The sequence below is a fragment of the Peromyscus californicus genome, unplaced genomic scaffold (genome assembly GCF_007827085.1).
Source record: "Peromyscus californicus insignis strain IS unplaced genomic scaffold, ASM782708v3 Scaffold_3__1_contigs__length_106647218, whole genome shotgun sequence".
Taxonomy (NCBI): domain Eukaryota; kingdom Metazoa; phylum Chordata; class Mammalia; order Rodentia; family Cricetidae; genus Peromyscus; species Peromyscus californicus.
Window position 1 is genome coordinate 6,298,864 of NW_026294551.1, and position 27,700 is coordinate 6,326,563.

General features: G+C 53.3%; 3 protein-coding genes across 14 annotated transcripts in view; all 3 read left to right on the plus strand.

Moving 5' to 3' along the window:
- Positions 1–14,421, plus strand: part of Fbf1 (Fas binding factor 1) — a 31,862-nt gene extending 17,441 nt beyond the window's left edge. For 9 of the 12 annotated variants that reach the window (XM_052757406.1, XM_052757407.1, XM_052757408.1 and 6 more), the window contains 16 exons: positions 515–616; positions 948–1,042; positions 1,212–1,270; positions 2,535–2,690; positions 2,822–2,922; positions 3,041–3,247; positions 3,823–3,930; positions 4,025–4,164; positions 4,240–4,358; positions 5,254–5,376; positions 5,460–5,645; positions 6,050–6,226; positions 6,301–6,438; positions 6,525–6,642; positions 7,688–7,797; positions 14,236–14,421. In XM_052757406.1, coding sequence (XP_052613366.1) covers positions 515–616; positions 948–1,042; positions 1,212–1,270; positions 2,535–2,690; positions 2,822–2,922; positions 3,041–3,247; positions 3,823–3,930; positions 4,025–4,164; positions 4,240–4,358; positions 5,254–5,376; positions 5,460–5,645; positions 6,050–6,226; positions 6,301–6,438; positions 6,525–6,642; positions 7,688–7,797; positions 14,236–14,403 — 2,107 coding nt within the window. In that variant the 3' untranslated portion in view covers positions 14,404–14,421. Of the gene's footprint in view, positions 1–514; positions 617–947; positions 1,043–1,211; positions 1,271–2,534; positions 2,691–2,821; positions 2,923–3,040; positions 3,248–3,822; positions 3,931–4,024; positions 4,165–4,239; positions 4,359–5,253; positions 5,377–5,459; positions 5,646–6,049; positions 6,227–6,300; positions 6,439–6,524; positions 6,643–7,687; positions 7,798–8,918; positions 9,143–9,573; positions 10,077–14,235 lie in introns of those variants that run through there. The other 3 variants (XM_052757411.1, XM_052757410.1, XM_052757409.1) reach the window with 2 other exon arrangements.
- A 35-nt stretch (positions 14,422–14,456) lies between these two features.
- On the plus strand, positions 14,457–20,359 carry Mrpl38 (mitochondrial ribosomal protein L38). The gene is made up of 9 exons (XM_052757420.1): positions 14,457–14,603; positions 14,706–14,885; positions 16,331–16,465; positions 16,537–16,745; positions 17,469–17,541; positions 17,668–17,713; positions 19,425–19,583; positions 19,774–19,910; positions 20,037–20,359. Exons 1-9 carry the CDS (start codon positions 14,537–14,539, stop codon positions 20,171–20,173), a joined length of 1,143 nt encoding a protein of 380 aa, XP_052613380.1. The 5' UTR covers positions 14,457–14,536; the 3' UTR covers positions 20,174–20,359.
- Positions 20,360–20,477: 118 nt separating this feature from the next.
- Trim65 (tripartite motif containing 65) lies at positions 20,478–26,827 on the plus strand. Its single transcript, XM_052757419.1, has 6 exons — positions 20,478–22,250; positions 24,372–24,467; positions 24,704–24,937; positions 25,019–25,184; positions 25,301–25,366; positions 25,837–26,827. Exons 1-6 carry the CDS (start codon positions 21,831–21,833, stop codon positions 26,409–26,411), a joined length of 1,557 nt encoding a protein of 518 aa, XP_052613379.1. The 5' UTR covers positions 20,478–21,830; the 3' UTR covers positions 26,412–26,827.
- Positions 26,828–27,700: the final 873 nt, after the last annotated feature.

A 27,700-nucleotide genomic window follows, 5' to 3' on the forward strand; every position in this document is an offset into this window, starting at 1 on the left:
GAAGGGAAAGAGGCTGACAGGGCCAAGTCCAGAGGAAGCAGTAACAAGCCTCGCCACCAGAACCAAGTGGAGGAGATTGTGTGATTTTGTGAGAGTCCAGGGACACCACCACCGTGTCTTAGATGTCCTAGAGCTGGTGTGCTGGGAGAGCAGTGTCAACGTTGACCTGAGATCAAGGGAAAGCTGTTGACCTGAGAGCCCAGAAAGAAGAGGAGAGAATAGAGGAATCCAAGGGTAGCTGTGGAGCTTGAGTGTGTGGACTGAACTCCAGTGTGTGTGACATGCCCATGGTTGCTGTGTTACTGAACCACGATGGATGCTGAGGTGGGCAGCATCCTAGAAGGGAAAGGCAACCCACAGACTCCAAGAGCCAAGCCTGGAAAAAATTCCAGCCAAGTGGTGGGAGCAGAGGCAGGGGAAGAAGACTGCCATAAGCTTCACGCTAGGAGCTTGTCCGGGGCTGTCTTCATGTAGCTCACCACGAGCCTTCACCTTTACCATGGACTTTCCTCAGCCAACCTGTCGCTAGCACCCAGGCCTTTGAGCAGGCCACTGCTGGAGAAGCCTCAAGAGCAACCGCACAAGGGATGGCAGCCGTCAGGCCTGGGGTCGCAGGGTATGTGCACAGACAGGGCTGGGAGGTGGCAGAGGAGTGGGCCAGCTCAGGCCTCCTTCCCTGGAGATAGACAGGATGGCTGTGCCGGGACCCAAGGTGGCTTACTGATTCTGTCATATGCAGCATCTATACCTAGATGACAGAGATGTCTGAGGGCACGTTTTACCTCCTTTACCAAACCACCAGTGCAGCCAGGTCCTTCACTCCCTGTAAAGTCCCAGCCCCTAGAGCAGCCCCCAGTCACTTGAATCCAGTGGTTTTCCCTGCTTCCCTTCTCTGCCTCTCGCTCACACAGAAGCCACTCAATGTGCTCTCGTCTTTTTGTCCCCAGATCCTCCATGAGTTGGAGCCAAACTTCCACTGTCCTCCCTATAGGTGACCCCAAGACGGGAATGGCCTCTGCCTCTGGGGACTTCTCTATCAGAGGTTTGTTTCCTTCTTTGGTTGGAGTTTGGCCCTGGGTGAGGAAGAGGTCCCTTGAGCTCCTTTGGGGACTCTGGAAGATGAGTGACAAGGACTCTTCCCAGGTACTCACTGGTCCAGATCTGTGCAGTCCTTTGAAACGCCTGCTGTGTTCTCTGTTGTCAATTTTCAGAGCCTGCAGTTTATGTTCCACATTCCCAGGAACCCACGGGGCTCTCTGTGCCTGTCCAGGTAGGGAAGGTGTTCAAACAGGTATAGGTATTGGGCCCAGAGATCAATTCTCCCCTACTCAGAGGCAACTCAAGGAGCTGGACTTTGACACTCTGCTAGAATATATCAGATATATCCAGTAGGACAGCAGCCCACTCACTCTGGTGTCCCCCATTAGCACTTTCCTAAACTTTTGGTCTCACTACTCCTGAGTGGAGTTGGGGGTCACTCTGCCAGCGTCAGCAGGGAACTGGAGATGGCTGCTATGCAGGAGCAGCTTGGAATGTTCCAGTGAGAAAGCATTAGTACAAGCTTGGCATGGTGGTACACTCAAGAGGCTGAGACAGAGTACCATATGTTTGAGGTTGACCTAAGGCTACATAGTTAGTTCTAGCCCAGCCTGTGTTCAAGAGGGGTGGGGGTTGCTCTCTAGAGGAAGGCCTGTCTGGCATGTGCAATGCCCCAGGTTCAGTCCCCAGTACTGGAAAAGAAAAAGAAAAAGAATGCTGTCTTAGTTATTGTTACATCCTGATCCTTAGGCAGCAGAAACAGAGAAAGATGCTGGGCCTGGCATGGGCTTTTGAAACTTAAAAGCCCACCTCCAGTGACATACCTCCTCCAACAAGGCCACACCTCCGAATCCTTCCCAAACAGTACCACTAACCAGGGACCAAGCATTCAAATATATGAGCCTATGGGGGCCATTCTCATGCAAAGCACCAACATGGTCTATTTCATGCAATCCCCTAGTCTAGTAGACTGAGGTAGAAAGATCAAGTTTGAGGCCAGGCCTGGGCTATAGTTCCAAGCCAGGCCACCCTAACTACAGAGTGAGAGACCCTGTTGTTCTGCTGGAAAACATCCCCATCTCTGCATCTTCCAACTGCATCACTGTCCCTGGGAGGTATGACAGTCAGGAGTGCAGCCCTGGGAAACAGTGGCTGAAGGGCAGCTTACTACACCTAATGGGCCAGGGTCAGAAGCTTTTGTCATAACTGAGGCATTTGTTCTAAGTTCTCTTGGACTAGAGATGGCTCCTCATTGAGGAGGATGTCCTTGGGGAGGGAGGGTGCTCTATTTCCTGACCAGAGCTCAAGGGGAGCTCTGATGACTGCTTCCCTGCAAGGCGTAGGACTCACCAAGATCCTGTCCTGCTGGAGCTGCTCTGGTCTTATCCTGTCTTAAGGAATGGCCAGGAGGTCCAGCAAGCAGAGAAGGTGGGGGTGGTGGAGCTCAGCAGGCCTGTCAGCTTCTGTCTTGGAACAGCTCTCGTCCTCTCCCACAGCCCCTTCTCCCAGAGTCTGTAATGCAGAGTCTGCTGCCAGGCTCAGGGTACCAGAAGCAACTCCTGGCCACCCAAGGGCAGCTTCAGAGCAGCACCGCCCAGCTTCAGGCCGAGCTGCTGCAGAGCCAGACCAAGCTGTCCGAGCTGGAGGCCCAGGTGAGAGTTGCAGGGCACTGAGGGCCACTGTCCTCATGGGAAGTAGTTGGAGGCACCCCCAGGAGGGAGGAGCGACTGGATGCACAAAGTTGCTTGAAGGACCCTAGCACCCTTGCTTCACCCATGCCTAGGTGAGGAAGTTGGAGCTAGAGCGGACCCAGCACAGGATGCTGCTGGAGAGTTTGCAGCAGCAGCACCAGGCCGACCTGACGCTCATTGAAGATGCGCACAGGTACCTGCTATCTCCAGTCTGGGGGCCTGCCCAAGCTCAGGTTCAGATCTCCTCCCTGAGCCCCAGGATCACGTCAGTGTGCTCAGTGAGGCCTTCGGGGTGGGTGTTCTGTTGACAGAAGCCGTGTCAAGGTGCTGGAAGCATCCTACCAGCAGCGGGAAGAGCAGCTTCGCAGAGAGAAGGAGGCTTTGTCAGCCCAGCATGCGTCGTACTGCCGGGAAGCTGAGCAGGCAAGGGCTGAGCTCATAGCCCAGCACCAGCGGCACTTGGCCGTGGCTGCACAGGAGAAGGACCAGGAGGTGGCCCGGCTTCGGGAGCTGCAGCAGTAAGGGCAAGAGGCTGGGGAGTGGCCTTGCAAGGACTGGCGAGGATGGGGCAGGGAGCTGGGGAGGAGGCTTGTGAGGACTGACTGACTGACAGCAGTGCCCAGGAGATCACAGTGTGGCTCTGCAGCCTTTGCATGAACTCGCCCTTCCCTTCAGCCTGTTGAGATGAAGGCTCAAGGCTGAGCACACCAATCCCTTCCCCTCATGGGTGGGGTTCCACCCACTCTGCTCTCACGGGAGCCTCTCTGGATGAGAATGGAACTAAGAAAAGACATGTAAAGGCTGGAGGCCAGAGCTGCCCGTGGGCCAGCACAGAGGGCTAGGCACATGGCTTCCTCCTGCACTGTGAAAGGTGTCCTTTGCTGAGCAGCACGTGCGTGTGCATGTGGTATGGAAGCAGCAAGAGAGGAGACAGAAGAGCCAGGGAAACTGAGGCACTGAGGAGGTGCCTGAAGGAGGAAGAGGAAGATAGTAGTCAAAGGCATGTCCCTCTCATGTTCTTTGGTGTCATCTGTCTGTGTAGTCCTGCTCACAGTGGCCCTCGGCCTTCCTTGCCTCTGCTGCCATCCCTCAGGGCATCCATCCTGGAGATGCGCAAGGACCATGAGCACCAACTACAGAGGTTGAAGATGCTGAAGGACCAAGAGATCGATGCTGTCACTAGTGCCACCTCCCATACTCGGTATGTGTGCGACCTGGTGCTGCTTCCCTAAGGGATTAGTTAGGCCTGGGTGGCCCGGGTGGCCCCAGGATGAGATACCCTGATAATCCTTCAGGTCTCTGAACGGCATCATTGAGCAGATGGAGAAATTTTCCAGCAGCTTGAACACACTGTCCTCCCGTGTGGAGGCCTCACACCTTAGCACCTCACAGGAACGAGAGTTGGGGATCCGGCAGCAAGATGAGCAGCTGCGAGGTAGCCCCTCTCTGTGACTGAGACCCCCTTGTTAGAATGGAGGGCAGTCAGTGAGCACCCTGTGTGTTGCCCCAGCTCTGCAGGATCGGCTGGGCAGGCAGCAGCGAGACATGGAGGAAGAGCGTGGCCGGCTCCAGGAGGTCATTGGGAAGATGGAGGTGCGCCTGAGTGAACAGAGCCGGCTCCTGGAACAGGTGAGTCTGTCCTGATGTACAGGATACCTGCACTCCAGGGCCAGCTGTCATGAGCTCAGCCACTCTGTGACCTCCACTCAAGCAGGCAGTGGCCAAGGCCTCTTCTTCCCTTCTCTTCCTGCTTCTGCTTTCAACCCTGCGTTGGGTCACCCAACACCTGCTCTTCAGCTACCAGCCCCAGGGCCATCCTGCAGAGTCCCCACCATCACTATACTTCCCCCTCCCTCTTGTCACTCAGATCTGTCACATCAGCTGAAATGTGTGACATTGGAATGGATACTCTTGCCTACTAAATGTTATTTAACCCCATCTTGTAACAGAGGTGTTTGAACCCCCTATGTGTCATTCATAGATGAAAGTGAGCGTCAGTCTTGTTTTGTTTTTAATGTGTATGGGTGTTTTGCCTTTGGAGGCCAGAACAGAATGTCATACGCTCTGGAACTGGAGTTAACAGTGGTTGTGAGCCGCTGTGGTGTCCTGGGAACCGAGCAGTCCCCTGGAAGAGCAGGCAGTGCTCCTAACTGCTGAGCTTTAGGCCCCAACTTTAGTCTGTCAGGAAGACTAAGCTGGCTGAACTTCTCATGCCTGCAGAAACTGGGTTCCTAGCCTGTGTGACTGGTAGGTAATGGGCCAGACCTGGCGGGCGGTTCAGGGCAGGGCACTCCTGAACCTTCCCTGTGGTGCAGTTTGACCTGAGTACTGGAACCTCCTAATTCAGAACTGCAGGAGCTGCACCTGGGCAGTATTTCCCAAGCACCTGTCACTTCCTGTTTCTTTGGAATGAGGAGTTTATGACTTAGCCTGGGAGAAGGCAGATTTGCCCAGTTCCTCTGGAACAGCCTGGCCTGCTCCCAGAGTGAGGAACCAACCCTCAGCCCTGCCCTGGGCCTTGCAGGAACGCTGGCGGGTGGCTGCTGAGAAGTCTAAGGCAGAGTCTGCACAGCGCACCCTGGAGGAGCAGAGGAAGGTCATGGTCCAGCAGATCTCCATGGAGAGGGAGGAGCTGGAGAGAGCCAAGGTGAGTCCAGCTCCATACCCAGCTGCTGACCCCACCATTCCTGCCTAAGGACACTCACACTCCCCTCACTGGCCCCCTCACAGAGCACCTTGCTAGAGGAGCAGAAGTCGGTCATGAATAAGTGTGGGGAGGAGCGCCGGCGCCTAGCAGCAGAGTGGGCCGAGTATTTCACACAGCAGAAGCTGAGTAAGGAACGGGCCGAGCGCGAGGCTGAGAGGGCCATGCATGCGGACTCCCAGCGCGAGGGCACCATCATCAGCCTGACCAAGGTAGGGCTCAGAGCCTCGGTGTCCTTGGCCTCCCAGCTGTGTGCAAAAGATCCCAGGCCTAGGCACTCAGAGCACAGCTAGATATAGCAAGAATGTGGAACAGCAGTCAGCACCTCAGGTCACTTGCCCTTTCTGAGGCACTGTGCGTATTTGTCTTCTTTGGTTCCTTTGACTCAGATATTTAAGTGAGGAAGCTGATATTCAGAGACACTGGACACTGAATTTGTGTGGCTTGTGTGGGAGCCCCCGAGCTTGGCTCCAGGCCTCTCTGGTCCATGTCTAAGAAGCCCCTTGCTCTACTGCCCACTTCCAGGGGCAGGGGGAGAAGGGACCGCCAAGGGCTGTGCAGAGCCTGGAGTAGCTCTGGATGGGTAACCACAGCAATGATTCTTCTGCCTTCTCAGGAGCAGGCAGAGCTGACAGTGAGGGCCTGTGAGCTCCGGGCCAGGGAAGAGAAGCTAGCTGCTGAGAGGGAGGCTCTGGAGAGAGAGCGCCAGGAGCTTCGACTGGAGAAGGACAGGTTACACAAAGCCAGCCTGCGCCTCCAGGCCCGTGCACAAGAGGTGGAACACATGAGCAAGGTGTGCCTTGGAAGGGCTGTGGAAAGAGCCCCCATTTGACTCTAGCCAGTTCTGACCCAGTGGCGCCCCTGCAGGTGGCCTCCAAGAAGTATGAGGAGGGTGAGCAGGCCCTACAGGAAGCCCAGCAGATGCTGTCTGAGCAGCAGGGCCGGCTGCAGACAGTGCAGCGGCAGCAGGAGTGGCTGCGGCAGCAGGAGCAGCGTATGCACCAGGCAAGGGTCCAGTCCCCACTCTCCTGTCCCTCAGGCCCGCCTGCCTCTCCTCCTCACTGAATCCGTCTCTTTGGGGTTGGGCGCAGGAGCATCTGAGCCTGGCTCAGCAGAGGCTGCAGCTGGACCGTGTGCGACAGGAAGTGCCTTCCAGCCTACCAGGGCTGCCCTCTGCAGTTCAGGGCGCAGCAGCGTCCAGCATGGAGGGTAAGTGACTCCAGGAGGATGGGACAGAGCCTGGAGCAGGAGGTAGCAGGACCTCCTCCAGCTACTCAAGTTAGGGGCTGCATGAAGCTGTTTGAAGACAGATATCTTGCTTTATAGCCCAAACTGGGTTCAAACTCAGATCCTCCTGCCTCAGTGTCCTGGATGCTAGATTACAGGTGTGTCAACTGTTGAGCTATGAGCTGTCTCTGTAGACCCACCCCCTTTTATTGTTTTCTGTTTGTTTGTTTGTTTTTGTTTTGTTTTGTTGTTTTATTTTTCAAGATAGAGTTTCTGTGTGTAGCCTTGGCTGTCCTGGAATTTGCTCTGTAGACCAGGCTGGCCTCGAACTCACAGAGATCCTCTTACCTCTGCCTCGCAAGTACTGGGATAAAAGGCATGCGCCGCCAGCTTTGTGAGCGAGTTTTTTTGTTTTGAGACAGTCTCACTCTGTAGCCCTGGCTCCCCTGGAACTCACTATGTAGACCAGGCTGACCTTGAAGTCACAGTCACAGAAATGCTCCTGCCTGTGTCTCCTGAGTACTGGTATTAATGGGTCACCATACCTTTTTGTTATTTGTTTGTTTTTGGTTCTTTGAAGTCTTACCTTGCAGACCAGGCAGGCCTTGAACTCAGAGTAATCCTCCTGCCTCTGTCACCCCATGCTGGGATTGAAGGTGTGTTTGGCTATCACAGGCTCCAAGGCTTTTTTCTTCCTTGTTCTTTTGTGTGGGGGTAATGCACCATGCATAGAGCCCACAGGATGTCACCAGGTGTCCTGTTCCAGCACAGTCTGGCTTGTCCTTTTTAAAAGATGTTGTGTGGGGTGTTCTGCCTGGTGCCTACAAAGGCCAGAAGAAGACTTCAGATCCCTTGGAACTGGCATTACAAATGCCATGTGGGGGCTATGACTGGAACCTGGGTTTTCTGGAAGAGTCCCAAGGCACGGGCCAGGCTCTTCCCGTAGGCAGTGTGAGTACGGGTCCTGCGGAAAAAAGCCAGGCCCCTCAGTATTCCCCCTGACACTGGCTCCTGCCTTTCTCCTCAGCCGTCCAGGCCTCTGCTCCCGCCACTCCTCAGTGTAGCCAGATACCTGCTGCCCCGGTGCCTACACACCTTCTTGCCAAGCTGCTGCTGCTGAAGCATACAGCGGCACAGGTAGGTCTGCACTGGGCCCAGGCTCCCCCGTTTACACTCAAAACAAACGGTCCCTCCAAGGCCCCAAGGATGGCTGGCCCCTGCTCACAAAGGGGAAGAGTGGACAGCTAGGACTGGGGATGTGTTCAATGGTAGAAGACTTGTCCAACTTGTACAGGGCCCTGGTTCAATCCCCAGTAAGAACCCCATTAAAAATTGGCTTTGAGCCAGGTGGTGGTAGCACATACCTTTAATCCCAGCACTTGGGGGGCAGAGGCAGGTGGATCTCTGAGTTCAAGGCCAGCCTGGTCTACAGAGTGAGTTCTAGGACAGCCAGGACTACACACAGAGAAACCTTATCTCAAAAAAAATCAAAGAAAAAAAATGCAGAGCATACAACTTTAACCAGCAACTTGGAAGGCAGAGATAGGTAGATGTCTGAGTTCACGGCCAGCTTGTTCTATACAGCAAGTTCTAGGCCAGCCAGGGCTACACAGTGAAACCTGCCAGAAAAAAAAAAAAAGACAGGAGGCAAACTGCCTACACAGCTTCTAAGACAACAACCCCTTAAACTGCAAATAACCTATGACACCCCCGACAACAGCTGTCACTCAAGGAGCATGTTCCACATGCTGTGCTCCAAGGTGAAGACTCCATGTGCATCATAAACTTTCCTTTCTCACAGCCCTACATGAGGGGGATGTGTGTATGACTACCATTGAGCTATAGCTTTAGCCTTTTTCTTCCTTTTTGGTTTTTGTTTGCCTGTTTTGTTGAGCTGGGATCTTGCTCTGTAGCCCAGGCTGGCCTTGGATTTGCATGCAGGCCTCCTTGCAAGTGCTGGGATTACAGGTGTGAGCCCGCACGCCCAGCTGTGAGACAGTCTGACCTCCATTTGTAGATGAAGACACAGTGCCCTAGAGACATGAGGTCATTGCTAATAAATTCCAAGGTTCTCAAGACCTCGCCAGGACTGACATCATAGCCTGTCTCACTCCATGCTTGAGCTCCCACATACCCCCACTGCTTCCCAGTGCCAGGGAGTAGGTGAAGGGGTTCCCAAGTGCAGGCTGGCTCCACCAGGGTCAGGAGTCCCTGTCAGTGCACAGAAGTGTGAACACTCATCTGAATCCGCCTCACAGGACCACGACTTCCTGGAGAATGAACAGTTCTTCCTGGAAACTCTGAAGAAAGCGCCCTACAATATGGCATACCATTCTGCCTGAAAATACCCACTGCCTCCCCAGCAAGTGTCTGGCCCTAGAACTCTCTCCCACTGCTGACCAGCTCCCATTTCCATGGAAAAGGTTCCCAGGAAGGTGGCGCACTACCCAGAGTCTGATTACAACTTTTTGTGTGGACAGGGTATCTGTGTGTTCTTCCCAGGCACTACGACCTGCAGCTGAGAGGCAGCTGGTGCCTTCCCCCTGGAAGCAATAACAGCAAGGCTGTCTCACCACCCATCGCCCACTCTTGTCCCATAGTAAGGCCCCAGCTCATCACCCTCTTCTACAGGGCAGGCACTGGGGATCCTTATGCCTGGGCTTATCTCAGGGAAGTAGGGTGGGACACGATGAACAGCCTTCTACTTTTCAGACTGATAGGTCCCCTCCCAAATGCGGAGAAGGGCCTCCAAGCTGAGTGAGTGGGAGGCCTGGCCAAGGACATGGATGGCATTGTTCTGGAGGGCAGCATACCCAGACAGCTTCTAGTTTGGTGTTTCTGGGATTCTTTCAGCACTTATCCCCACTCTTCAGGCTACTTGCACACATCCCGTCTCATTCCCATTACTTCCAGGAGACCACCTATCTCATCTTGAACACCAGCTTCTTCCTCCCCATCCAAGTCCCCACCAGAGGTAGGATGGGGAGCTGTGGACCACAGAGGGTGTATGGGGAAGCAGAGGAGGAAGGAAGATGTTGAGAGCTAGAGCCTCTGCCTGGAAATGGGGTAGCACTGGGGCCTGTGAGAGGCCACACAGCTGAGCTGCTGCTGCTCCTCCACTCTCTAGTATGCTAAAACCCTCTCATAGGGTGTCAGGAGAGGGGCAGGAGAGGGCAAATGATGCAGAAGGACTCGGAAAGAAACTGCAGTTGCTCCTACAGCAGCTTCCATTCAGGAGCGCCCCTTGCTTTCCACCTGAGGGTATGTCCACAGGAGCAGGTGGGCAAAGGAGCAATGCCTGAGAAGATGAAGCAGAGCCCACCTCTGCTCTCAGGACCATTCCAAAGGAGCCTAATTCTCTAGCCAACGATTTGCAGCCTTGGTCTCAGACCCATTAAACTGCTCTATTCTTTGGGGTTCTGTTTTGGTTTTGCATTGCTGGCGATCACGCCCAGGGCTGCACACATTGTAGGCAAATGTTCTTCCCCTGAGTTGCATCTGGAGCCCATCTGCTACGTTCCTGTTATCTGGATCCTTAGAGTTCCCAGTGCCCATTGGAATGTGTCCTTAGTTAGAACATGTTTGCCCTGGCCAGTTGTGGGGACTCACATGCGTAATCTCTGTGCTCAAGTGGCTGAGCAAGTGAGATTACCTCAAGTTTGAGACAAGTCTGAGCTACAGAACGTTCCAAGCCAGGTCAGCTGGACCACAGAATAAGTGCTGGTGCACACCTTTAATCCCAGCATTCAGGAGGTAGAGGCAGGCGAAACTCTGAGTTCAAGGCCAGACTGGTCTGCAGAGTGAGTTCCAGAGTAGCCAGGGATAGCTTTCTCACAAAACAACACAAAACACAACAAAAATGAAATACAATGTTTGCTTTATGCTCCTGCTATTTGCTGCAAAACAGTCCTCAGGCAAGTGCTTCTGCAGAAAGCTGACCGGAAGTGGCCAGGCCCAGGCTTCTGTGACCTCATACCCTTTCCTCTGGCATCTGCAGTCCTTCAGACACCTGCAGGGAATATTTCACCACCTCTGCCTCAAGGGTGGAAGAGGAGACTTGGGGACCGCCAACTCTGCACAAAGTGACAAGCAGCAGGGCCTGGGCTTAAGTTCTGCCCAGGCTAACTCTCAAGTCCCAACTGTCAACCATGGCTTCTTCCTAATGCGCCCCCAGGGGAGGAGGATGTGACACACAGTGCAAGTACGGTGAACAACACTGCTTCTGGAGCTGGTGCCCGTAGGACTGAGCACGCCTGGGACTCAGTCCTCTCATCACACAAGCAGGCCAGAGTCAAACCGGTATGAAGAGTTGAGGGTCTGAAGATGAGTGATCAGCTGGCATATACAGGGCCATCTTGCATTTTTGTTTGCCATGAACTGAAGGGACAGTGGGGAACTTCCAGTGCAGGAGAAGGAAGGCACTACAAAGAGTCCCCCAAACCATGGTCTTCCTGAGCAATGAAGCTTAGACTTTGGGAGCAGGTGTAGCCAGCCTTGTGTTACCTTGTTCAGGAGTCTGAACTTGGCTGGCTGTGGTGGTAGACACCTGTCACCCCAGCACTGCGGAGGCCGACTTGTAGGCTTGTGAGCTCTAGGAGAGTCTGGCTCCGCTGAAAGACTTCGTCTCACAAAAAGAATAAAAGAGAGATGGCGCCATGTTTAAGAGCACTTACTGCTCTTGCAGAGGACCTCACTTCCATTCCCAGCACCCACATGACAGTTCACAACCCTCAGCATCTCCAGTTCCAGGACATCCAGTGCCCTCTGCTGGCCCTCATGGCATCAAGCATACACATGGTGTGCAGACATACCCAGACAAAACACCCATGAACATAAAATCTTGAAAAGTTTGAGCTTATTAGGGCAATCAGTGCTCACTGAAGCTTACGAAGTACATTTGCATTTCTAAAATGTGTGTGTGTTTTCGTGTTCCACATGTGGGTACCTAAGGGGACCAGAAGAGGACATTGGATCCCCTACAGGCAGTTGGGAGGTACCAGTGTGGGTGCTGGGAACCAAACTCAAGTCCTCTGGAAGAACAGCATGCACTCTTACCCAACAGCTGAACCATCTCTCTAGCCCCACAAGTACATATTTGAAAATCCATTGTGGCCATGAGCTACAAACTAGACAAGAGGGGCAGGAGTGAGAATAGGGAGGGAGAGAGAGTGAGTGCGTGTGTGTGCGCACGCGTGCGCGTGTCAGAAAACTGGTGCATGGGAAGGGACAGAGAGCAGAGCTGCACCTGACACAGCAAACAGGGCACAGAAAAGTGCTCCTAGGGACCTGAACATGCATCAGAAAGGAAAATGTGAAGAGGAACCCAAATCTATGACATATGTGACAGGGCCGCAGCATCACTCAGATGAACAGTGCCCATATGCCTGTAATCTCAGCATTCGGGAGGCTGGGATAAGAGGATTGTTATGAAGTGGGGCGGTGGTGACACACACCTTTAATCCCAGTGCTTGGGAGGCAGAGGCAGGGGATCTCTGTGAGTTTGAGGTCAGCCTGGTCTATAGAGCGAGTTCCAGGACAATCAGGGCTACACAGAGAAACCCACCCTGTCTGGAAAAAACAAAAAAAACAAACAAAAAGGATTGCCATGAGTTCACGGCTAGTCAGACTATAAATGCCAAGGTAGGTAGGGATACATAGAAAGCCCTCACTCATTTAAAATTAATATTAATATTATTGAAGCTGCTGCTTCCACCCGGGACATGTGGATCCATGCTAGGCCTCTCAAACAGCTGAAATCCAAGCCCCTCTCTTCAGAGCTTTCCAGACAGGGAGAATGAGAGTGAAAAACAGGCTACCTGGTTGAGCAGTGAGCCTCCATACATTCCTTAGACCCCATGTGTCTTCAGCAGTACAAGAGCAAAGAAGAGAACTTAGAGGCTTGTGTATGAGGATTCAGAAACAAAAGGCTAAAACAGTGAGACTTTCTAAGCACACTGCAGGATGCATTCAGTCCCCCTAACACTCAGCGGGAACCGTTCAATAAGCATCAACTCCTCAGGACGCCTGAGCCTCACTCACCCTGACCTGTGAACTCCAACACTTGTCAGACAGCGGGTGCTCATTGTTGGAGGAATTAGAAGTGATGATGAGTCTCAACAAAACATGGCACATCGCCGGGCGGTGGTGGCGCACGCCTTTAATCCCAGCACTCGGGAGGCAGAGCCAGGCGGATCTCTGTGAGTTCGAGGCCAGCCTGGTCTCCAAAGTGAGTTCCAGGAAAGGCGCAAAGCTACACAGAGAAACCCTGTCTAGAAAAACCAAAAAAAAAAAAAAAAAAAAAAAAAAAAACATGGCATATCAAGTTGCAGTAAGAATAAGCACCTCCCCATGGATTTCTCCTGGGTGAGTTTGCTTCTTCTTGTTCTAGAGCTTTCAGTTGTGCTGTTAAGTCATTGGTATGAGATTTCTCCATCTTCTTTATGTGTGCATTTAGAGCTATGAATTTTCTCTTAGCACTGCTTTCATAGTGTCCCATAAGTTTGAGTATGTTGTACTTTCATTTTCATTGAATTCTAGGAAATCTTTAACTTCTCTCTCTCTCTCTCTCTCTCTCTCTCTCTCTCTCTCTCTCTCTCTCTCTCTCTCTCTCTTCCTTGACCCATTGGTGTTTCAGGTGGGCATTATTCAGTTTTCATGAGATTGTAGGCTTCCTATAATTTTTGCACCTCCCCATGTATTAAGGCTGGGCAAGGAGACCCAGTATGAGGAGTAGGGTCCCAAAAGGCAATAAAAGAGTTGGAGACAGCCCCAGTTCCCACCGTTAGGAGTCCCACAGGAGGACCAAGCTGTGACATATATGCAGAATGCCTAGGTCGCAAAACAGAAACAGATGAGGAGTAGATTGGAGGATGGGAACAGAAGAGAGTGGGGGGAGGAGGGGGAGGGGAAATTGCGGCCGGGATGTAAAATAAATAAGTTTTTTCTTTTCTTTCTTTCTTTCTTTTTTTTTTTGGTTTTTCGAGACAGGGTTTCTCTGTGTAGCTTTGCGCCTTTCCTGGGACTCACGTGGTAGCCCAGGCTGGCCTCGAACTCACAGAGATCCGCCTGGCTCTGCCTCCCGAGTGCTGGGATTAAAGGCGTGCGCCACCACCGCCCGGCTCTTTTCTTCTTTTAATGTACAAAAAAGAAGCAGCAGTGGTGGCGAGAGGTTTAGCTGTCTGGAAGCAAAGAAATCTAAGATGCGGCCATTTATGCTGGATATAGAGACCCCATTGCATTTCCGTGTGAGCTAGAGGTCAAACTTCTGCTAGTAGCAAGTGGTTGTCATCAGTCCGGACTTGGGATGTCAAGACCTCCTGAAAGGACCACTTCGAGGCAGGGAGGTCACAGAGGGAACAGACATAACAGCCTGGGGAGAAGCTGAGGAAGTGAAGCTTCGCCCTATTGGAAGCGTGGGTTCCAGGGCAGAGGGGCTGAGGCTGGGACAGAAGTAGGTAGGGACCACCAGAACTATAAACTGGAGATGATCAAGAGATAACAGATACATCAGCGTGCAAATCCTCCTAACAGACCTATGAAGTGAGCACTATTATTACCTGTTTTGTTCCCCTCTAGAATCCTCCCCATCAATCCCTGTGTCATGGGAAGAGGAATTTGAGAGAAATCCCCGGGATCAAACCCATAGTTGTTCTTGGAGCTACCGCCTGGTGGCAGCTCTCAGCCCCGGCGCAGCTTGTATCCTTTTCGCCCCTAGAAATAAGGTCCTGGAGCTTTCAGAATTGAGTCCGCAGGGCGGGGCCTGCCGAGGGGTGGGGCGGGGCCAGCCGAGGGGCGGGGCGGAGCCTCCCGCGGGCGCGCAGGCTTCTGCCTGGCCACCTCTGGGTCCTACCGGCGTCTTTAGCGACCCCAGTGGAAGATGGCGGCGCCCTGGTGGCGTGCCGCGTTGTTCGCGACTGGGAGATGCCGGGGCTTGAGCACCTCGGGTGAGTGGTGTGGGGTTAGGGAGCTCTGGGGCTCCTGTAGCTCCAGCCCTGGGCTTCAGCGGGCGCCTGGCGCCAGCGTGACAGCCCGGTCTCTGCCCTCAGCCTCCCTCAGCCGCCGGACACCTCCTCTCGGGCCTATGCCCAACGAGGACATTGACGTGAGCAACCTGGAGCGGCTGGAGAAGTACCGGAGCTTCGAGCGGTACCGCCGCCGGGCGGAGCAGGAGGCGCGGGCCCCGCACTGGTGGCGGACCTACCGGGAGCATTTCGTGAAGGAGACAGGTGCGGGCCGACGGGAGCGGGAGCTGGGGACCGGAGGCCCGCTGGCGTCTTCTCCCCCAGCCTTGGCCCCCGTGTGCTCCCGGGACGAGGGAGGACCTGTTTGCACTCCTGAGGCCACTGTTGGCCATTAAGCCCCGCTAGTTTGCACATCTTTTGGTCCTCCCACTTGGAAAACCCCTTCCCCAACAACTTTTTTTTTTTTTTCTTGGTTTTCCGAGACAGGGTTTCTCTGTGTAGCTTTGCGCCTTTCCTGGAACTCACTCTGTAGCCCAGGCTGGCCTCGAACTCACAGAGTGCTGGGATTAAAGGCGTGCGCCACCACCGCCCGGCCCTTCCCCAACTCTTAAGCGTTCCTTCTAACTTGGCGACTGAAATCCTTTCCTGACCAGCTCCGCCCCCATTTCGTGTTGGAACACCCCTCAGTGTTCCTAAACTACTCTGCCACACCGCGTCCTGTCTTCCAGCCTCCCCACAGAGGGGCGGCACCCTGAGCGCAGAAACTTGCCTGGCTTGCCCATCCCTGGATCCTTGCACCCACCACAGTGCGTGACACTACGTGGGTAGTAATTTGTTAAGTGAAATTAAGCCTGGAAAAGTGATTTAGGGTCCCAGCCTTAAAGAATTTACTCTTAGTATGTATTACTTTTATTTTGAGACAGGGTCTTGTAGTGTAGGATGGCCTAGAATAAATTGTGCAATCTAGACTGGCCTCAAACATGGAGTCCCAGGACCTGAACAAAACATCGTGACCTAGTCTAGGGATCAGGAGCTATAGTTTTACCTGCTAGCTGATTTTCTTACTAGCTGAGCCCTGTTCGGGTCTGGGAAGCAGACTGCACAGGTTAGCTCTGTGGGTCACAGGGATAGTTCCATCAAAACCTGGAGTAGCAGAGCGAGGGGTACTAGATAAAGACAGGCTGCTTAACAAAGAACTTTGATTCTGGGTCAGGGAGATGGACCAGTTAATAAAGTGTCTGCCTGCACCTACCCCACCCTCAAAGCATGAGGGCCTGAGGTAGGATCTCCAGTATCCACATAGAGGCCAGTTTAGGGTCTTCTTCTAACCCCAGTGCTGGGGGTAGCCTAACAGGCAGATCTCTGGAGTTCATTGGCCAGCTAGTCTAGCCAATCATCAAGCTCCAGGTTCAGTGAGAGACTCTGTCTCAAAAAACGAAAAAATGTCAGGCATGGTGGTGTACACCTTTAATCTCGCACTTGGGAGGCAGAGGCAAGCACATCTCTGTGATTTCAAGGCCAGGCTGGTCTACAAAGCAAGTTCCAGGACAGCCAGGGTTACATAGAGTGACCCTGTCTCAGAAAAAAAAAATGGAGGACATCGAGCAAGACACTCCAAGTCAACCTCTGGCTTCTACACGAACCAACACACACATACACTCGAATTAAAGATTTGGTCCTGCTTATCCCATCATGTCTTACTTTTCTAGATCCCAGAGACAAAATTGACATTGGACTGCCCCCATCTCGGGTCATTCGGACTCAACAGCTACAGGATCGGAAACATTTTATAAGGGAGCTTCGAGCCAACATAGAAGAAGAGCGGGCAGCCCGCCTCCGCACAGGTGAGCCTCCCAGAAGAGGGGCCCCAGGTGCACACTCCCCACTGTATCCAAACTGTGCTGTTCCTCCCCAGCCAGCATCTCACTGGAGGCAGTGCGGGCCGAGTGGGAGAGAACCTGCGGTCCCTACCACAAGCAGCGTCTGGCCGAGTATTATGGCCTCTACCAAGACCTGTTCCACGGTGCCACTTTTGTGCCCAGGGTCCCCCTTCACGTGGCCTATGCTGTGGGAGAAGAGGACCTGGTCCCAGTGTATCATGGCAATGAAGTGACTCCAACCGAGGTAATAATTGTTGTGCTTCTCCATGCTCTGTGTGTGGATGGGCACACGCATTGTGGCATCACAGTGTCTGGGTTTGAAGTTTTGTTACTCTGTGTCTTTGATTTCCTGGAAATAAACATCATGAAAGTCACAGGAATAAGATAAAGAGAAGTGCCATCTATGCCTGTTCTGTGAGCAGCTGCTGTCTTTGGAGTGGCCTCCATGTCTCTTGGCACATGGTCCTTATAGTTCAGATCTCAGGATGAACAGCTATTGGTGAAATTATTATGGCCACTCCACGTAGTTAAAAGGGAGGTTTATTTTGTGGGGTAACTTACAAGGGAAGGGATAGGTTACAAGGTCTGGGAAAGGTGTGGCGCAGTCTGGCGGTGTTCTCTGGAGAACTCTGCTCGGTCTACCTCCAGCGTCCAGGGTCCGGGAACCAAGAGAGATGGCGCATCCTGATCTCGGGTCTTCAGGGTCCTCTCTTGGCCCCGCCTTGTAGGCGTGACAGTTACCTATGCCTCAATGGGGGTTGGAACTTCCAGATCAAAGCTGGAATGGCTACCCACTACCAACAGCGGGCAGTTTATAAACATCTCTTTCTCTGTCGATGTCTGAGGACCTGTCAGGGGTCCTGGTTTGAGTCAGCGTGGGTACTCCCTTCCACAGTGCCCCGCAGACTCCAGCCCTCTATAGAGAAACCTGGTGAGGGTGAGTGCTCCCTTGATCTCTCGCTGCTAGGCTTCCCAGGCCCCAGAGGTGACCTATGAGGCAGACAAGGATTCCTTGTGGACACTACTACTTACCAACTTGGGTAGGTGTCAGGGGCCACCTGGCCTCCAGCCTCCCTTCCCTGAGCCAAGAACCCGGGGATCTGGGCAGGTAGCACACTCCAGCCCTGGCTCCTTTGAAATGAGGGTCTCTCCGTGTTTCTGTGCAGATGGACACCTGCTGGAGCCAGATGCCGAGTATGTTCATTGGCTGCTGTGAGTATCTGGGTGGGAAGCCAGCCAGGGGATTCCAGGAGGCCCTGGAAATGTTGGACCTAGGATTCAAGTATGTACTTAACACAAGTACAGGAGAAAATGGCAGAAGCCAGGTGTGGTGACACAGCCTTTAATCCTAGCACCCTGGAGGCATAGGCAAGCAGATCTCTCTGTGATTTTGACATTACGTAATGAGACCCTTTCTCAAAAAAAAAAAAAAAAGATGCAGTAGGCCCTGCCAGTCCTCACAAGCATCTGTGTTGCTCTGAGCTATTTTCTGTCCTATGAAACTGGAGATGTCGCCATGTGTTTTACCCACCCGGGGGTGCTGTAACGGTCAGCTCTTCATGGCAGCACTCTTTAGACACTCAGCCCACAGGTGTTTCCGCCCTGAGCAGTCTGTGTTGGGCTTCGGCTCTGAGCACAGGCCTGGGCAGAAGTCATGCAGTGCCCTGAGCTTTGGCAATCCCTCTGTAATGGAAACCAGGAACTGGGAAGCTGGCTTCTGCCTTGCCTGTCACTGCTCCCCGACTGCAGTTTAGCAGGGCTTTCTGGAGGGTTGTGTCTGGGCAGGGGATACAGTGGCTACCACAGCATCAGGCTGGGAAACTGCCTGACATGACCCTAGGGCATGGAAGGAAAAGCTGCCCAAAGGTGGTGTGGCTTCCTGACCTGAATGATGGGCAGATGCCCTGGTTCCCATCCTTGAGTAAACCAGCTGCTTCATTTTGTCACTGCTGTGGGGTTTTTGTTTTGTTTTGTTTTGCTTTTTGCAGAAGACTCCAAACTTAGTCTTTTATCTTTTTAGATTTATTAATTTTATTATTTCATGTGTGTGAGTGATTTCTTTCTTATTTATTTTGTTGTTTCAGGACAGGGTCTCTCTGTGTAGCCTTAGCTGTTCTGTAGACCAGGCTGGCTTTGAACTCATACAGATCCACCTGCCTCTGCCTCTTGAGTGTTGGGATTAAAGGCGTGTGCCACCACACTGCAAGCATTTTTATATGTGCACCACATGCATGCCTGATGCCTGTGTGCTGGAGATGTCTTTCTGTATGCTGTGAATGTGTTTCTCTGATTGATTGATAAATAAAACGCTGATTGGCCAGTAGCCAGGCAGGAAGTATAGTATAGGCGGGACAAGCAGAGAGGAGAATTCTGGGAAGAGGAAGTCTGAGTTGGGAGATGCCGCCGATATGAGGAACAAGATGTAAAGTACTGTAAGCCGCAAGCCATGTGGCAAGGTATAGATTAATAGAAATGGGTTAATTTAAGATATAAGAACTAGATAACAAGAAGCCTGCCACAGCCATACAGTTTATAAGTAATTAAGTCTCTGTGTGTTTACTTGGGTCTGAGCAGCTGCAGGCCCGAGCGGGACTGGAGAAAACTCCAGCTACACCTATGGCTTTGGATTCCCTGGGAGTTACAGATGGTTTTCAGCTTCCATGTGGAAGCTGGAAATCGAACCTGGGTCCTCTGGCAAAGCAGTCAGTACTCCTAACCATTGAGCCATCTCTCCATCCCCTCTGATTTCTGAACCACTTGTGCTCCCTAATAATATTTGCAGCATGTCCCTGAGGTCCTGGAGGTCAGCATGCTAGAGACTATTCAGGGTCTGGCCCCTGAGGTGACTCTGCTTCTAGGGTGTAATACTCCTGCCACCTCACTGGCCTGGTAGTTAATGGGTACTTTCCTCCCCTCTGACCAGGACCAACATCCCAAGCAACAGGGTGGCTGAAGGACAGGAGACATGTCCCTACCTCCCCCCCTTCCCTGCTCGAGGCTCTGGCTTCCACCGCTTTGTCTTCTTGCTCTTCAAGCAAGACAAGCCAATCAACTTCTCTGAGGACACCCGACCCTCGCCCTGGTAATTTACACCCCTACTTGGACCCTGAGCCCCAAGCCAGCTCTCTGGGATGGTAGCTCTTGCTTCTTCCTCCTCTTGGTATAGGCCTTGAGATTGGCAGAAGTTCGGCAGGCTGGGTGGACTCCAGGGGCTTCCCAGGATTGCCTGGAGTGCTCCCTCCCACTCTCAGATGCTGTCCATCTTGTCACAGCTACCAGCTGGCCCAGCGGACCTTCCGCACTTTTGATTTCTACAAGAAACACCAGGAAGCCATGACTCCAGCTGGCCTAGCTTTCTTCCAGTGCCGCTGGGATGACTCAGTCACCCACACCTTCCATCAGCTTTTAGGTAAGGGTATTTTAGGGCTTGGTGGTCTGGCAGGCCTGAAGGCGAAAGCCTCTCCTGCCTTGACTTTGGAAGCCAGGGTGGGCAGTTCCTGGCAGGAGTTACCCCATCCCTTTACTTTTCTTGTAGACATGCGGGAACCTGTGTTTGAATTTGTGCGACCACCCCCTTACCACCCCAAACAGAAGCGCTTCCCTCACCAGCAGCCCCTACGCTATCTGGATCGATACAGGGACAGTCATGAGCCCACTTATGGAATCTACTGAGAGGCAGAATCCATTCATCTTAGAGGGTGAGCTGGCCCAGCCGGAAGAAGGTCGCACCTCATGAGAACCAAGCCATCTGGAGCCCTGTCTGAGACAGTCCCTTGCAGGGCCTCTCCCATCCTGCCCAGGGGCTTGCTCGAAGGTGCTTCGATTATGTGTGAATAAAGTAATTTTTCCTCATGCCAATACCAGAACCCCCTCTAGTGAAACTAGTGCCCCGTGGGTGAGAAGAGGGCACCATGCAGCCTGGGAGCTGGAGATAACACAAGGGAAGGGAAGCTTTACCTATCCTATAAGTTTTTGAAAGAGACGCCCTGGGTATCAGAACCTATTCCTGCCCCTGGGCTGGGGACCCTGTCAGACCTAGCAACAGCTGGTTTGGGACCTTCGCATAATTTCAGCTCCAGCCAAGGCCTCGAACCCCCACTGTGTGGCTAGATGTCTAAAGGAGACCTAGCAGCAAGTCGGTTCTACCTGCATGGTTAGAAAGATGTCAACTCTGATTCACATTGCCCAGGGAGGCCCTGGGACCCCTATCTGCCCTGCTGGGCTGCAGAGGAAATGATAGTTACCCTATGAATGGGATGCAAAAGCAGCTGGGAGACCAGGAACTTGCCCAACAAAGGTTGAGCTGGTGGCTTAGAGGACCCTTGAAGAGGAACAAGTGTTCTCTTCACATAGCTGGAAAGACTTCAGAGGCCACAAGGGGCTGCAATAGTGAGACCTCATCAGATAAGGAGTGAGGGGGTCTCAGCTGGTGTGGTGGTGGTGCACACCTTCGGGAGGCAGAGGCAGGCAGATCCCAGCCTGGTCTACAGAGTTCCGGGATAGCCAGGGCTACACAGAAAAACTTTGTCTTGAAAAAAACAAAAAACAACAACAAAAAGAGAATAAGGGGTCTCTGAAAAAAGGTTAAATGGGTTTTAATGACCAGAAATTTCCATATCTTTGGGTTTGTTTTTGTTTTTTGTTTTGTTTTTTTTTTTTTGGTTTTTCGAGACAGGGTTTCTCTGTGTAGCTTTGGCACCTTTCCTGGAACTCACTTTGTAGACCAGGCTGGCCTCGAACTCACAGAGATCCGCCTGCCTCTGCCTCCCAAGTGCTGAGATTAAAGGCGTGTGCTACCACCGCCTGGCTATATCATTGTCTTAAAAGAACCAAAATTATACATTTCCCAGAGAAGGGAGATACCCCAGTGCCTAAAATCCTGTTCCAGCAAAAAAACATGGGGCCTGGGGTCAGGAGCTTTTACCAAGTGTTACCAAGCTCCGTACTGGATGACTCAATCAGTTTCATTTACTGGCCAAGAAAACACCCCCAGAGATGGTATCTCAAGATGGCCCTGGGCCCAGTGGGGTTCCAAGCCTCGGTCCCTTGAAGGTAAGGCTAGATCCTCAGGAGGATCAGGAAAAGCAACAAGGAGGTGCCAGAGTGGGACCCACGGGAGCCGCACCCCAGCTCCCAGCGCGTCAGAAGGCGGGCAAGGGTGGCTTGGATCCCTGCCAAGGAAGGTTCTAGGCCAACCAACCGAGAGCAGCAGCGCCTGTGATGTTTGGCACACTGCCGTGTCTTTCTGGGCTGTCCTCCCTCCCGCATCAGTCGCACCGGTAGCCTCCGTCCCTTTAAGAAGTCTGTGCCTCTTGGCCTCACTTCCGCCATGGCCGCTCAGCTGGTGGAGGACCAAGTGACCTGCTCCATCTGCCTGGATCGCTACCGCGACCCGGTGACGCTGCCTTGCGGGCACAGCTTCTGCGGAGGCTGCATGCAGGACTCATGGCGCTGCTGGGAGAAGACATGCCCCGAGTGTCGCCAGCCCTTCCCCGAGGGCGCCAAGCTGTGCCGCAGCGTGACACTGAGCGCCTTGCTGCAGACGCTGCCTCTCGATCTGCAGGCGCAGGCGGCCGCCATCCCGCGCCCGGAGCCCGGCGCCGGCCACAGCGCACGCTGCCCGCGCCACGGGAGGCCGCTCGAGTTCTTCTGCCTCACCGATGGCCTCTGCGTATGCAGCGCTTGCACAGTGCACGAGTGCCGCCACCACGAGCGGGCGCTGCTGGACGTGGAGCGCCGCGTTCGAGAGGTGAGGGATGGGGCCTTCCGGAAGTCGGGGGACTGCTCGAGGCCAGAGACTGGGGCTGCAGCAGGAGGCTGCCGGGTTCCAGTATGAACCCAGAGTGCCTATGCATCTGAATGTGGCACCCAGCCCTCCCCACGTCCTCTGAATGAAGTAGACCCAGAGTGTTAGGCCAAGGCTGGCAGCCCCATTTGCTGCCCTGGCCAGCATTCAGTAAGTGCGCATGCACGCAGCATAGTATGGAAGGAGGGCTGTGTAGAGCAAATCAGTCATCTGTGCTTTCTGCTCTTCAGAGACGGAGGGTCAGATAGTGTCGTGGCAAAACCTGAGTGTTCCCTTCTATAGAGACAGCAGGGCCACCCTGCTTAAGAGGAGGAGAGAGAGGTGATCTTTGGGTGACTCCTCAGGGGAGAGGAAGTGCCAACCAGAAAAAGAGGAGTGGGGATGGAGTGCGAAGAGCTGGAAGGCTGGCCTGTTCACTGAGATGATGGCAGGAGGCAGGTCCCTGAGGATCTCCAAACAGGCTTTCCAGGTCGTGGGGGACCAGACCATGGGGTGGTGATGAGGAGCTGACTCTTCCTCTAGGGATGTGCAGGGCCTTAACTTGAGACAAGAAAGGGACTTTCAGAGGTTTGGAGGGTGAGCCCTGGAGCTGCTGAAGCCCCAGAGAGGAGGCTGAGACACAGCTGGTGGTCCAAGTGTGGGAGACCAAGCTGGGCACAAAGGTTTGCAGGGAGGTTAAAAGCTCTCATCAAGGAGGACGCTTCAGCCAGATGGCTCGTGCTGGGGGGGACGGGACGGGACGGGATTTTGCTTGAGAGGACTGAGGCACAGGAAGTTCAAGGGCCAGCTAACCTGGCATACACAGTGGCAAGGGAGCCTGTCTCAAGGCAGAAGGCAAGGGCTGAGACACCCAAGATTACCTCTGGCCTTCACACATGCAGTGTGGCATTCATCCATTTGTCTACACTTACATAAACTTTACATAAAATTTTGTTTTTTTCGAGACAAGGTTTCTCTGTATAGCTCTGGCTGTCCTGGAACTTGGTTTGTAGACCAGGCTGACCTCGAACTCACAGAGATCCACCTGCCTCTGCCTCCCAAGTGCTGGGACTAAAGGCATTCGTCACCACCACCTGGCTACATAAAAATCTTTATTTGTGCCAGGCGGTAGTGGCACACGCCTTTAATCCCAGCACTCGGGAGGCAGAGCCAGGCGTATCTCTGTGAGTTCAAGGCCAGCCTGCTCTACAGAGTGAGATCCAGTACAGGCACCAAAAGTACACAGAGAAACCCTATCTCGAAAAACCAAACCAAACCAAACTAAACCAAAACAAAACAAACCAAAACCAAAAAAAAAAAAAGAAAAAGAAAAAAAACCTCTTTATTTGTAAGATTAAAAATAAATAAATTAGCTGGCATGGTGGTGGCACATGCTTTTCATTCCAGCATTCTAAAGGCAGAAGTAGGCAGGTCTCTGTTGAGTTCAAGATCTACTTAGCAAGTTCCAGGCCAGCCAGGGCTATATAGTGAGACCCTGTCTCAAAGCAGCGGTGATAGGATGTTGGAAGGAGTAAGAGCAGGTGGTGAGACTCTTAGCCAGGCATTACACCAGCTCAGAGCACCAGCACGGTGTCTCTAGCTCCTGTGACAGCACCTTTTGGTCCCCAAGGGAAACAACTCAACCAAATAGTGGGGTCCTGTCTTCCCTTTGGGCTCTTCTGCGCTCAGGCGACTCTGGCCATCTCCCTTTCTGTCCCAGACTCTGTAAGCCAGAGTTACTGCTCTGTTTGATGCCTGGAGTCGGGGTGGGGTGGACTATGGACCTGAGAAGGCGGGAGAGGAGCTCTGCTCAGGTCACTCAACCTGCAGGAAGTGCGAGTGGGACCGGAAGCCGGGTCTTCAACCCAAGACTTCCGCATCCCTCGTATGCATCCCTGCTCCATGCAGGGAACGGTCCCTGTCCGGGCCTCCCTGGGACTCTGACCTAGTTCTAGGATGTTAAGGGGGCAGTCTACCCTGAGTGGCAGGATAGTGCCTAGGATCCGTGTGGACGGTGGTGGTGTGAGGTAAGCTTTATCAATCCTGGCCTTCTCTTGTTGCTCACCCTCTGGATGGGGGCCACAGGACCAACTGAAAGCTAGAGCGGCGGTTGCCCGGCAACAGGTCACCCAGGCTGAGACCCAGCTTCAGGAGCTGCAGCAGCAGAGCAGCCAGATCGAGGTACTTCCCATGTCCTCATGCTGTTCCCTACCATCTGCTCCCTGGGCTGCTTCTAAATGCCTCCCAGCAGCAGGGAGTGGGAAGCTGAGCCAGAAACCAGGCCCCAGCGGGGAGGAGGTTCCAGGGCTCTGACTCCCTGTGTCCCATCCTTCAAGCCAGTGGGCGACTGAGGACTTAGCCTACCTTGCCATAGTGCCAAGACTGGCCACCCTGAGGTTCCTCCTGTGCCCACACAGAGTTCAGCCTGCACCCTGACCTCAGTGGTCTCCAGCAGATTCAGCAGCCTGCTACAGGCGCTGGAGAAGCTGCGGGCCTTGACACTGAGGAACATAGAGGTAGCCAAGAAGCGGGCTCTGGACCAGGCTCTGAGTGAGATACAGCGGCTAACCGACCACCTGGAGGTCCTGTCCCAGTATGACCACAGTGTCCAGGGTCTCCTGGGGCAAGTGGATGACTCCATCTTCTTCCAGGTACCAGATCTCAGGGCAGTGGGCTAGGGCCTTGCTTCCCTGCCTTGCACCCCACTCTCTGACACTGTCCCTGGGGTTCAGGAATTACAGCAGCTCTCTGAGCCTGTGGAGTCTCAGGGGCCACTGACCGCTCCACAGTGGGATGAAGAGCAGCAGCTGAACAGCGTGAATGAGATGCTTGGCCCACTATGTGAACTCCTCCTTGAAGAGAAGCCCCCCAGGGTGGCAGGCAAAGCTGACCCTGTGGGTAAGGCTGACTTCTCCTTGCCCTCTGGGTCCAACCCCCCCCACACACACTAGTGGGTAGAAGTGGGGAGTCAGGGATCATCCCCATACACTCCCTGATTCTGCTTTGTTCTTTAGAAGCCTTGGGTCCCCCGCCACCAGTCCCCAGCACCGTGTGTCCACTGAGGAAGAAACTCTGGCAGAGTAAGGAGACCCGATGCCTGTGTGTGTACATGTGCATGGGTACACCTTTGTGTGCATGTGAGAGCATGTGTACACTTGCATATGCCTGTGTATGTATGGGGTGAGGGACCTGCTCTGACTGTCCTGTCCATGGTCCTTCCTGGGCCAGGCTCCACCTCTGCACACCTGTTACAGGATGTGAACCTTGTCCACATCCACCCTGAGGCAGATGCAGTCGGAATAGTGTTAAAGGGCAGATTCTGACCACCTGGATCTGGGGTCCATCACAGTTCTCCCACTTAATACTATGTGAACTTAACTCTCTGAGCCTCAGTTTCCCCTCTTATAAAGCTCAGAGGTAGCAATGAGCAACTCCCTAGTATGCTGATGCCTGGTAGACATTTGAACTGTCCATAGATGGAGCCCCAGTAACTCTATGCTTTAGGGGGAAAATGACACCTTTGCCACCTCTGGTCAACTCTTTCCAACAGATTATCGCAACCTGACCTTTGACCCGGACACTGCCAACCAGTACTTGTACTTGTCCCACAAGGACCAGCAGGTGACACACCATTTCCAGGCCCAGGGCCCAGCCAGGCCAGGCAGCTTCGAGCTGTGGCAGGTGCAGTGTGCCCAGAGTTTTCAGACTGGACAACACTACTGGGAGGTACGCGCCTCTGATCACTCTGTGACGTTGGGCATCACCTACCCAAACCTATCACGCCGAAAGGTGGGGACCCACACGGACAACATCGGCCGTGGGCCTTCCTCCTGGGGCCTTTCCATCCAGGAGGACAGTATCCAGGCCTGGCACAATGGCAAGGCCCAGCGCCTGCATGGGGTGCCTGGACGTCTCCTGGGCATCGATTTGAACTTGACCTCTGGCTACCTCACCTTCTACAGCCTCGAGCCACAGACACAGCGGCTGCATACCTTCCATGCAGTTTTCAGCCAGCCTCTCTTCCCAGTCTTCTGGCTCCTTGAGGGGAGGACCCTTACTCTTTGCCATCAGCCTGAGGCCAAGCCCCCTCCAGGGCCCAGGGAAGAGGCCTCAGCACTCATCTGAGGGAGGCACAGATAGGTGCCGCCATGCCTGTGTGCCCAAGGGTGGCTCAGCCTTTGACTTGGAGACTGAAGGCCACCATTCTAAAAGGAATAGCTGTTGGCTGCTGTGGGATGATGGTCTTTCTGTATGCTGTGAATATGTATTGCTACCATTGCTTAATAAATAAATTGCTTTGGCCCATGGCAAGGCAGCTCAGAGGCCGGCGGGAAATCCAAGCAGAGGTACAAGGAAGGAGAAAGGCAGGATTGGGAGGAGATGCTGAGAGCCGCCAGGGGAAGCAAGATGTGATACAACACAGGTAAAGCCACCAGACATGTGGCGATACATAGGTTAATAGAAATGGGTAAGAAAAGATGTAAGAGCTAGCTAGCAAGAAGCCTGAGCCATAGACCAAACAGTTTGTAATTAATACATAAGCTTCTGAGTAATTATTTTATAAATGGCTGCAGGACGGTGGGTGGGAGAGATTTGACTGGACTGCGGGCCCAGGCCAGACCAAGAAACTTGCCCCTGCAGTTGGTCTCTCTGTTGACTCCGAGGAGAGAGATGAGAGGGGAGCCCTAAATCAGTTTACTTTTTACTCTCTTTGAAGGGGACAGGGACTGGAAAAAATTAATAGGATGCCCCAGCCCCAAGCAAAAGCCAAGTTCTTGGCATTGCCTAGACATCTATCTTAGCCACTATTGCTGTGAAGAGACACCATAACCACGGCCACTCTTACAATAAAAGAAAACATTTAACTGGGGTCTTGCTTACAGTTTTAGAAGATTAATCCATGATTATCATGACAGGAAGCAGACAGGCATGGTGCTGGAGCAGTAGCTGAGAACTTTACATCCTGATCCACAGGCACCAGGCAGAGAGAAAGAGAGAGAGAGAGAGAGAGAGAGAGAGAGAGAGAGAGAGAGAGAGAGAGAGAAAGAGGGAGGGAGGGAGGGAGGGAGGGAGGGAGGGAGAGAGAGAGAGAGAGAAGACAGTGAAACAGAGAGACACTGAATCTGGCATGGAATTTTGAAACCTCAAAGCCCACCCCAAGGACACCCTTCCTCCAACAAGGCCACACCTCCTAATCCTTCCCAAACTATTCCACCAGCTGGGGACCAAGCACAAGTGTGGAAAGCAGATGTGGTGACATCAGGGTGTAGGTGCTGCAGCTGTGAGCAGCTTGCTCTTGCTCTTCCAGAACATGCTTCCATGAGGGTCCTGGGGTGGTCTTTTGCTCACATTTCTGGAAGTAGAATTTTTTTTTGTACAGGAGCTAGAACCTGGAGTGTTTTGAATGCTATAAA